Consider the following 12607-nt stretch of genomic DNA (forward strand, 5'->3'; position numbering starts at 1 on the left):
GTAATTCGCTGCGAAATGACGAGTATTGATATTGGCAACGAACACAAGCCACACGACTCTTCCTTCGTCGCACTATCATACACGTGGGGAAATCCGATTACGATCCACGAGGACCCAGTGTCTTTCCCTGATGCAGCTGGATTTTCTAATTGGAGTTCGGAGCTACCATTTGTCTTCCCGACCATAGGAGTGGGGGAAACGCGCGTCTTCAACACAGATTTCGCCATGAAATACTATGTTGAGAGGCATCCATGGGTTCCTAGACGCAAGACTCCGGAATCAAAGGAGGAACGAAAGCTGATCGAAATCAACGGCTGTTCTTTGCATGTGCAGCAGAACCTCTATGATTTTCTTCAAGACTTTCGTTCCGCTACGTTCGAATCGTCACGTGGATCAGCATCCCAAGATGACGAGGATGAACACTCCCTCAAGTCCCCACCGATATGGATTGATGCCATTTGTATCAACCAGGACGACCTACAAGAAAGGGCCTCCCAAGTACTGTGGATGGGTCGTATATTCAGATCTGCGTCTAGGGTGCTCGCCTGGCTGGGACCGCCTGACAGTTTCACCGATGATGCAATCCACGGGCTGGACACACTTTTCCACTCCGATCTTGGCCTAGACCCAGGAAATGTGACCATAGAGTCATTTCCCGGTATCGACCTTATTCACTGGGTTGCTATTTTTGCCTTCTTCCAACCCTCCTGGTTTCGGCGGGCATGGGTGACGCAAGAAGTTGCTTTTGGGAGAGAACGGCTAGCCATCATCCACGGCGGTTACATGAGAACATGGCACTGGCTCACTATCGTGTGTGTAACGCTGGAGAGTTCTGGACTTCGTTCCAAGATATCGAAATTAGGCTACTCTCTCCTGACCGGCGCACCGCTGTCCGATGGCAATCGACGACTTCGAGTACTGGTCCAGTATCATGACGATCTGCGTGCCATTCCTCTTCCGAACACTGCAGAATGTCTCGACGAAGGTCAAGATGGTGTAGCCTTCATTTCCTCAGTCCGGGCCGTTTTATGGCGTCTCAGGGAGAACGGCAATGATTTACTTGCTGCCTTCCCTCCGCTTCTACGCGTTCTGCAGCTCTTCCGAGGAACACAAGCCACTGATCCACGAGACAAAGTCTTTGCATTTCTCAATCTCGCCTTGGATAAACGTGAGTTGGGTTTGGTGCCTGATTATCACGCCAGCGTACAGTCGGTCTTCAGAAACACCACCGAGATGATCATGAAGACGACAAAGTCACTTTCCATTCTATCCCATGTCCAAGAACCTGGTGACACTCGGATTGAACATCTTCCCGGATGGGTACCCGACTTTAGCGCATGGCTTCGTTATACACCACTAGACACGGGAGACGACGATGTTGTTTATTGTGCGTCCGGACCCGGCACTGCGGCTTGTTTTGAAGTCCTCGATGACGGCACGCTACGGATTCAATCAATCAGGGTAGATGAAGTCATTACCTGCCTGAGATTGGATGGCGACTTTGATGATAGAGTTCATTCAGTTTTGAAAGCGGTTCTCAGAGTACCCCATTGGTATCCAGTTGACAATTTTAAGACCGAGCTTGAGAACTTTAATGACGACACCTGGTGGAATTTTCCAACTGAAGAAATAAAGTGGACCAGCGATAGTGAAACCAAGGACAAGATATTAGATGAGCATGACGAAACCGATGAGGGTACGGAGGAAGAGTATTCCCGTCTGTCGCCGCCAATCCTCTTAACACAAATGTCGTTATTAACCCTTTCATTAGATATCAAGATGTGTCCTAGAAGCAACTTTACCGACGAGGATGGCTTCGATGCCAGTCAAGTGATCCTTCAGCAGTCAGAAGAAGCAACAGAGGACCTGCTTGGCCATGGTGACGGTCTTACATCACTTGAGCATGACGAGATGGCCAATGAGGCTTGTCAAAAAGAGAGCAATGTTGATCTGCAAAGGTCAGGGGATCCTCTTCCCTTCAGTAACGCGTTGGCCATAGCAAGCAACCCTAGTTCAGACAACAGCTCGGGTCCCAGGCCTCCAGAGCCGAGCCGAGCTAGCCCTGATATCCCGAACTCTTCAGTACGACAAAACACTGGGGCAATAACCAGAATCGAAGCTCTCTGGCGTTCTCTAGTAGGAGACGCGCTCCCACACTCGGGTTTTGGTTTCCGCGTCGGATCCGGGAGCACGACCTATCCTGCACCGGAGTCCTTAGGCCGTGGTTTCTCGAACTGGATACTGGCTGGGCTGCTTGAAATGTTCTATTCATTACGTGATTTGTCCAGCTGGACAGACGACAAGGAAAACCCCATCACCGAGGCTGCCGTACAGCGGCTGTTTGGCACGCTCGCTGTTTGGGGCGCACTATACGAGGAGGTGCACATCCCCTTGGTGAGAGATACCCTCAATTTTAATCTCAAAGTGCCAGATATCTCACAGATGGCAGAGATGGAGAGGGAGGAGGCGGAAGGGGCTACAGATCGGACCAGATGATGTTCCTTTTTACCCTCTGCGATACCTGTGGAGGAAGCAATGAACAAGCCAAGGCCATCTGGGGAGCTGAAAGAAAGAATGGGGGAACCACAATCAGCCATTGATGGACTGTGGCGGGACGAGGCCCTGATACAATTCACGGACGGGGAAAGGGCTGAGATCAGCTTGTTTGAGAAGAGAATAAACGCCATGCTGAAGGGGAGATGGCTGTTCTTTACCCATAACGGCCTGATGGGGGTTGGACCTCGGATTGACTTCTCGGAAGTCGGATGCGAATACGAGGTTCATGTGGTTAAAGGGGCTAAGGTTCCATACGTAATGGCCAAAGCCGCTGATGGGAGGTATCGTTTGGTTGGCGAGGCATATTTACATGGTGTCATGAATGGGAGTGTGCCTGGAACGATGTGGCATCAGGAATGGTGCAAGTATGAGGAGGTTACGCTTATTTGAGCCATGACTGTAGCAACTGCAATTTATCATTTTTTTTCCTCGCCCCTTCTGTGGCCCTTCCAAACAGGTGAGCGTCTCCTGTGGAGGGTACTGGAGTCTCCTTGGCAGTCGATATTCTTCACCTGCGCCCTCGAAATATCGGTATTGCGAGGATAACAACATCACCACGCTTTGTATACCGCCTCATTCGTCTCATCTACTCCATTCTCTTGATTCCAGATGCTTTAGACCGCTTAAGAAGGCCTACGGTCGAGAAATAGAGTATTTGGTCAGATGATCTATAACCTACGTTTCCAAGATCGAATTCTTTCCGGCCTTTTACGCCGCCTTTTAAGCCGTAAGGATAGAAAGTAATATAAAGGGGGGTTTTCTAATCCTCGAGAGGAATCAACCATCTATTAGCCGCATTATGTTCCTCTGGCTCTGTGGTACCACGTAGTGTCTTGTACCTCTTTATCTGTTGGGATTGCTCTGTTTCCTTACCCTTTAGAATCCTTATAATTCGCTCTCTAATTTCTTGGCCTTCGAAGTAAGCGCTATGTAAATATCTAAAAAACTTTGCTGAATTAGCCTCTCTAGCGAACTATAACCTATTAATGTTTGCCCGGAGATTCTAGTGCTTCTTAAGAATTATCCCTATGGGCTAGTTACTATATAACCTGTATGACCACCTAAGGCTTCTTATTAGTTGAATTTATATTAAATAAATATAGGTTACTTACTTTTCTATAGTCTAGCGGGGGTATATGAAATCTATGGGTTTAGGGATATATTTATCCGGAAATATAAGATATAGCACCTTTATAATCTCTTTCTTAGTCTTTTTATTAGATTAATGCTTAACCTTATAAGCCTGTTATCCCGTTATAATACTTATAAGGATGTTTAACCCTAGGAAAAAATAGGGTATGCTTAAGGATTAAAATAAGGGGTAGTATCTACGTTGCTCTAGGTCTATATAGAGAAAGTAGTATATATCCTCTGGCTAAAATATCTTATTAAATTATATGAAGATCTTAGTGTATGTTTCTATTTGGAATTGTTTAATAGCTTATCTCTTCTAATAAGGAAGAGTAGGCTTAAAGTCGATGGTATTATTTTATAAGACGCCGATAGAAAAAGTGCAGATAGTATATTCTGCCTTAACATAGCTATCTTCTATATCGACTTTGACTCTTTTAGTATTATAGTAGATCTTCTTAATTATTGTATTTAGGCGAAGTCTTAGGTTATCCTCTCTTAAGAACTCCTTAGCCTCTCTTTTGACCTAGGTATTAAAACCTCGCTAATTAATAATAAGATTTATTTTATCGCTAAAGTCCTTAAAAGTAGTATTCTCTCTGGTAATATTATACTTAAATCTACTTTGCTCGGGGGGAAAAGTAGACTCGAAGTCCTATTTGTACTAATTAATCATAGCTATCTTTATATCCCTTATGGGTTTCTAGCCTGCTAGACTAAGGCCAGTATGTACCGAAGTATCTTGTAGGTTTTCGGTTAAGATATAACTAGTATCCTGTGAGGCAATCTCCTACTTCTTATTAAAGAGATTAATTAACTCGGTATAATCTATGAAACCGTTTTAGTCGTGGGTGAGGATCTTAGTATTATTTATATATACGTTTTTGATCTTATGCTTTTGAGTAAGACGCCAGATTGGATTTAATTTGCCTAATTTGTTCTTAAGACCTTTGACCTAATTGGCGCCTAGCTTAATGGTAAAAGATATACTATCTAATATCTTTTTAAAGGAGGTATGCTTAATATGGCCTCTGATATAATTATTATGCTTGAGGATTAAAAAGTTATTAATAGAGGCATTATATAATGCCTATATAGCTATAATACCCGCTATACCAGTACTGAGGATAGTAACCTTGGTCTTAGTATAGGTATCCCGGCGCGGTATAGTTATTATTTATCTAGAGCCTAGTAAAAGGCCAAAGGATATTAATAAGAGATGAGAGGATAATTATTGCATTCTAAAAGAGAAAAGGCTAATAGCTTAATATAGGTAAAAAATCGAAGTTATTAGGTTATATATAAAAATAGTATTCTTCTCTTTGATTTTAATGGGGATTTATTTGGTACTTATATTTCTTAACTATGCACTGGCCTTATTACTCTCGTTCTTATTAAGTTATTAACCATTAACCATACCATATTTATTTTTGCTTCTCCTTATTATCATAGAGTTTCTTAATGGGACCAAATCGCTATGCCTATTTTCTTTCTGTTTGCGGTAGTTATCCAATTATTCTTAATCACGCTTACCAGGGTTGGCAATTAGATTGCTATGATTATGTGGCGCCCGCCTCTGTCCAGATCCGCTCTATCCTCTCCCGAGATCTCCGCGGAAATCATCGAACCATCAGCCCACTGTTGTAACTAACCTCTACGGTACAACTAATCAACGAATCGCTAGTCCCGGCAGAGCATCGTGTCGGAACTGTGATGATTGTTAGGATCGTTAGACATGTATTGAATAGTGCTTAGGTGTTACGTCGAAGCAGGGATACTAAGATTCCGTGGGGAAACAGTAGAATAATAAATATAGTAATCTGCATTAACTGACCGGATGCATATAGAGTGGGGCACCTAGGTCTCGCTATAACCCCCTTTTTGTTAGTATAATAATTAGTATTATACTACCTCTTACTAAAGAAGGGAATAAGGAAATTAATTATAATATTATTAATTCTTTAATAAATTAAATAAAATCTTTAATATATCTTCTTAAATTAATAAAGATTATATATATCTAATTAAAAGTATAATTATATAAACTAAATAAGATATAATTAAGTTATTAGCTATAACTTATAGTATCTTATATTTAACCTTATATAATTAACTTTAAGAATATATAAATATCTATAAAGTAATAAAATTATTTAAAAGACTATTAAAAAAAATAAAAAGAAAACCTAATATATATAAGATAATAGGCCTTAATAGCTAGATTAGGGTAAAATCATAGATTAAAGGTAGGTCTTTATTATATATAAGACTTTAACTTACTAAGCCTTTTATAATAGCTTAGCTATAGAGCTTTTAAGAGGTCTCTATATATAATAATTAGCTAGGGTTACCCTAATTAGTTAGTAGATTTAATAGCTACTTTATATCTTTATAATTACCTTTTCTCTAGAGATTTTAGTCCTTAAGATCTTTAAGTAAATAAAAAAGCTTTAAATAACTCCTTTAAGTTCCTTAATTTATAGATAAAGCCTTAATAAAAGCTCTTTATTATATTACCTTAAATATTTAAAATTAATTTTTATTCCCTCTTTATTATAATATAAATAATTAAAATACTTTATTAATCTTTTAATATTATTAGCTTTATTAAAGCCTTATTTTTATTTTAGCTTATTAATATTTATTAAATAAATAATATTTATTACTTAATATATTTTATTTTAATTTTTTTTATTATACTAATATTTTATTTTTTTATTAAGGTTTTTTTATATATTTTATTCCCCTTTAATAATATATTAGCTTTTTTCTTATAATATTTATTTTTAATATTATTATTTATATTTTTAAGCCTTATTATATTTTTAATAATAATATTAATTTTATTAATTAATAAGCTAATAATTATTTATATTTTAATTATTTTACTTATATTTATAAAAATATTTACCTAATATATATTATTAATATTAATAATATTATTTATATTTATTATAATTATTATACCTAGAGATATAATACTATAAGTTCTCTTAGCTAATTTATTAGCTTTATATTATTAATTTTTAGCCTAGATTCTTAATAAGCTCCTTAGTATTACTTAGTAATACTAAAACTTTTATATTACCCTCTAAGAGTATTATTTAAATAATATTAACCCTCTAATAAATATTAGCTTAATAATTTCTTATATTATTATTTAGTGCTATATTATTACCCTAAATAATTATAATATTACTTAGAATAATATTAAAAATTAATATATTAACCTAGCTAAGAATACTAATAATTAAATAATAGCTAGCTATTAGCTTGCTAAGCTTACTTTTACTTATAAGCTCTAATTTATTTATATCCTTATAAGTATAAATCTCTTTTTCTCTTACCTTATATTTCTTATTAATTTAATATATAGGCCCAAGTCTATACTAATAAGACTAAGATCTATAGTTTTATTAATATTACTTAGCCCGCCTATGCCTATAATAATATTAAGCCTTATTCCCTCTATTACGTGCTAATTTGCCTTTAATCTACTAAGATTATAGCTATCCCTAATAAGGGGAGAGCTTATTCCTTTTATTATAATCTATCCTAGCCGCTTATTATATATGCCCTTATTAGTATTTTAGCTAATATTTTAGCTATTACTTATATTATAATATATATTAGTATTTCTCTTATTTCCTATAGTATAAAGCGCCCTACTAATAATAATAATAATAATAATAATAATAATAATAACTCTAATAATAATTTATTATTTATTCTTTTTATTCTTAAGAGAGCTTATATTACTTATACTTTTACTTATAATAAGGCTAAGGCTAAGAGTAAGGGCTTAATAAACCCTAGGCCTATTAATAGCAATAAGTTTAATATTAGTCTTTTTAACCCTTAAGTAATTATTTATAATTATAATTTTATTTTTTATAGTTTATATTTTATAGTTTTTAGCTTATATTTAATAATAACTTAATAATACTTAATTTCTTATAGTCTTATTAAATTATAATTTTTATTATTTATTTTTCTTATTTAAGTTTTTTTTATAATTAATATTCTTATTTTCTTATAAATATTTTAACTAAGTATTAACTAGTTATTATTTTATTTCTTATAATTTCTCTTTATAACTTTATAATATTTCTTAATTATTACTTTTATATTTTCTAAGTAATAATTAAGCTCTTAAGTATTATACTTTATTAGCTAGCCTTTTTATTTAATAAGATAAAATAATACTTTATTAATAAGCTTATAATTTATTATTTTTTTAACTTCTTATTTATTAAGCTTAGTCTTAAGCTTTAATAAAGCTTTTAATATTATAATATTATTTAGCTAATTATTTTATAATTTAAGGAATAATATATAAAATAAATTATATATATATTAGTAGATTTCTAATAACTCTATAGTATAGGCTTACTTATTATACCTTATAAAGATTCTTATTTTAATAAATCTTAGAGCTAATTTAAGGTATTTAAACTTTTAATTCTTTATAAATATTTTAATATATTATCTTTAATAATATACTTATAGGTTATATCTTATATTATAATATTTAAATTAGGACTTTAAAATATAATATTAATAATCCCTTATTAGCTTATATACTTAGCTAAGTATCTCTAAGCACTTAATAATACCTTAGATATTTATTTTTACCTCTAAGGGGATATATTTAATATACCTTAGGTAATATTTATATAATACCTTATTAAGAAAGACCCTAATTATTAAATATTAGCTATTATTATATATAAAGGTAGCCTCTAAGAGTTATATTACTTAATAAATAAGCTTATCTCTTATATATATTCTTAGGTATTTCTTTAAGGTTTAATATATTTATTTTATTTATTTATTTATTTATAGGTAATAAGTAATTAATAATTAATAAAATATTACTCTTTTTTTTATTAAATTTACTTAGAATTTATTAATAATAAGTTTATTTTTATTACTTATAATACCTTTAGGTATATTAAAGTAGCTTTTTATATATTTATATAATAATATTACTAGGCCTATAGCCTTAAGTTTTTTTATAATTAAAATAAATATTATATATTTTATTATATAATATATAATAATTAATATAGCATTATAGCTCTTATTATTATTATATATATTTTCTAATAAGCTAATTATAAAATTAAGACTTATCTCTTAAAATAAATATAATAAAAGTAATAATAATTAAAATTTAATATATAATTTATGCCTTAATATATAAATACCTTAATATATTAAGTAGCTCTTAATATACTTATAGATATTATTTATTATACTTAGTTAATAGAATTTCCTTTTTATTAAGTCTAAGGTTTTTAAAGTATTTATATATCTTACCCTTAGATTATTATAATATTAATAAAATATCTTTAACCTTAAGGCTCTATACTCTAAGATAATTAACTAATCTTTATATTATAATAATCTAGGTCTATTAATAATATAGCCCTTATATTTACTAATAGTTTTATATATTTTATTCTTTAGCTTTTTATATTATTAATCTTAGCTCTATAGTTCCTTAATTAATACTTTAAGCTTCTCTAAGAATAATAAGAAAAATATTATTTTGCCTTTTATAAGTTATTTTATAATAAGGCATAAGATATATTACTCTAAAATAATAACCCTAGCTATAAATAGTTCCCTAGAGACTTAATTAGAGCTCTTTACTTCCTAAGTAGTCCGCGGTATAATAATCTCTTTTTACTTAGCTTTTTAGCGCTTAGTAGTAATTATAGATATAATATAATAAGTATTACTCTTTAGTATATACTTATTATAAGGGATAAGGCCCTTTATTATTACTTTAATAATATATATATATATAGTTATAACTTAGGTCTTACCTTTAAGGCTAATAATAATATACTAAAGCTCTAATAATAGCTTATATATAAGAGCTAGCTTCTTAGTTAATATAAGAAATATATCTTTATATAATATTTCTCCTTTTATATAATTTAGTTACTTTAATAAGCTATTAATAAGGTTTTTACTCTTAGGTTAATATTATATATTAAAATTAAAAGTAAAGAGTTTATAAACTTATCTTATTAATTTACCTCTTAGTTCTTTTAGTAATACCTTTATAATACCTATAAAGGCTTAATAATTAATAATAATTAAAAATTTCTTTAAGAGGCCTTATAGGTAATAACTTTAGTATTTAAGATTATTAATTATAGCTAATAACTCTTATTACCTTATAGCTTAATATTACTTTATATCTTAAAGCTTTTATAATTAATAAGTAATAAATTATTATTAAGAGTTTATTAATTAAATAAAGATACTTAAAATTACTTTAATTAATATATTTATTTTAATTTTAATTAATTTTAATAAGTCTTAATAATAAAAAATAATTATAAAATAAAAGATATATTTTAGGCTTTTAAAGATATAATTAGTCTCTATAAATTAGCTAAAGTCTTTTTTTTTTTTATTTTTATTATTTTTTAATTATTTTATTAAAAGATTTATTCTTATTAAATAATATATAATAGATTTTTAATAAAAATTATAAAATCCTAAGAAGACTTATATATCTCTAAAGGAAATTAATATTAGTTATTTCTTAATTAAGTTAATATATAAGGGTTTTATTTAAATACCCTCTTATATAATAATATATCTAAAAAACGTAATATTTTATTAATAAAAGTTATACTTAGATAGCTTTTTATAGAGCTATATTTTAGTAAGCTATTATAAAACCTCTTATAAGTAATAAGTATATTCTTCCTTAGTCTAAGAATATATAAGGCTATTATTTATATATAAGATATAATATATATTAAGTAAATTAATAAGTAATTAATATATTTATTAGTCTAAATAATATAATAATATACTTAAAGTAGTTATATCTTATATAAAAGTAGTCTTTTAATTATTTTTTTTATTAATCTTAATCTTATAATAAGTATTATAAATATTAATCTTAGATATATATTTAGCTCTATAGAGCCTATTTAATAAGTCACTAATACATAAAAAGATATAATAATTTTTAATTATTACCTTATTTAGTCTTTTATAATTTATATAAAGTCTTAGTCTTTTATTTTTCTTAGGGATAAAAAGTATTAAGGCTTTTATTTTATTTATAAAATATTATATATACTTATTTATTAAGTTTTTTATAATATATTCCTTAAGGGCTTAATATTATACCTTATTTATAATATATAATAAACTATATAAGAGTTTTTTATTGTTAATTAAATTAATTTTATATATAGCTTTTATAAGTATTAATATATTTTTTATTATTTATTTATTAAAAAACCTTTTTAGTTTTTTAAATTTTAAGAAGAGCTGTTTAGGTATTTTTATAAATATACTTATTTTATTTTTAAATATTTATTAAGTAACCTCTCTTAATATAAAGAATACTATAATATATAATATATATACTTTTTTTTTATTTTTAATAATCTCTTAAGTAAAAGATATTAAATTAATAATAATAATTATAATATAATATTATTTATTAATAATATAATTAATTATTATACCTTTTTATCTTTTTAATAATAAAATAAAATAATATTATATAAATTATTTTAAACTCTAACTTAGTTAATACTTATTATATTTTTTATAATTTATTATATAAATTAATAAGGAAAAAGGTTAATTAATAAGTATTTCTTAGGTATACTTTTTCTCCCTTAAAGGACTTAAGCCTAAGGGCTATATAATTTCTTATTAGCTTAAGGCTAAGCTTTTATATAAGCTTTATATTAATAACTATAAAGACTTTAATTTTTTTTTTAGTTATACCTTAGAGAATTAATATAAAAGCTATAATTACTTTTTTAATTAATATTTATTTTTATATAAATAAAAATACAAGTTTAGGTTTAACTTTTATTTTCTTTAGTTTTTTAATAAATTAAGCTCTTAGGCTTTAATTTTATTAACTTTTATTAATAACTTATTTTTACTTCTAAGGGGGGTTTAATTTATAAAGAGATTATTATTATTAATATATATCTTAGCGTAATGTACTTAGGTCTTATAGCCTAGATAGCTATACTTAGTATATTTTAATAATAGCTTATTTTTTCCCCTTCCCTAATATAGCGCTAATATAGGTATACTTAAACTACTTATATTATAATAACTTTATTTTAATATAAGGCATAAGAGATACCTAGTAAAAAAACTTCTTTTAAAGCTTTTTTTATAACTTAAGCTATTAAGAGAATAATACCTCTTACTTAGCTATTTAAGATTATCTTAGAATTATTTCTTCTTAGAATAATTATTTTAATTAATAATCTAAATTTAAAAGTATTTAGCTTTTTATATAATATAATAAGGCTTATATAAAAGATATTTTTACTTTTTAAGCTCTTTTTTTAATTTATTATATAAATTATAAAAAAAATAATAAGTTATAGCTTTATTATTTTTTTTATTTTTTAATAAATTTTTATAAAATATATATTAATAAATAAAATATTATATTAATGCCTTATTAGGCTTTTAGCTTATAATTATAAATTAATCTTTTATTTATTTTTCTTAGAGCTCTAAGTTAATATATTATTTTTATATAAATATCTTAAACTCTTTTTATATAAGATCTTTTATTAAGCCTATAATATAATTATATTAATTAATTTATAAATAATAAATAAATTTATTTAATTTATTATTTTAATATTACTTTTATATAAAATTAATTACTTATATTCATTATCTTAAGCTAATTATTAATATTAATAATAATAGCCTCTTAAGTTAAGATCTTATAATTATATCTAAGTAGCCTTATATAGTCCCTTAGCTAATTATTAATTAATTAATCTATAAGGTATTTTAAAATCTTTAATAAAAGGTTTTCTTATTTTTTTTTCTTTATTTATTTCTTTTATTTTTATTTTTTATACTTATAGCTCTTTCTTAATTTATTTAATAA

General features: G+C 28.2%; 1 protein-coding gene across 1 annotated transcript; it reads left to right on the top strand.

Moving 5' to 3' along the window:
• Positions 1-225: 225 nt before the first annotated feature.
• On the top strand, positions 226-2496 carry NCS54_00986900 (HET domain-containing protein; the record flags this gene model as incomplete). The annotated part of the gene is made up of 2 exons (XM_053155198.1): positions 226-1696; positions 1772-2496. The coding sequence occupies 2 exons, from the start codon at positions 226-228 to the stop codon at positions 2494-2496; spliced, it is 2196 nt and encodes a 731-aa protein (XP_053011173.1).
• Between the last annotated feature and the right edge of the window lie 10111 nt (positions 2497-12607).

The sequence above is a fragment of the Fusarium falciforme genome, chromosome 8 (genome assembly GCF_026873545.1).
Source record: "Fusarium falciforme chromosome 8, complete sequence".
Lineage (NCBI taxonomy): Eukaryota > Fungi > Ascomycota > Sordariomycetes > Hypocreales > Nectriaceae > Fusarium > Fusarium falciforme.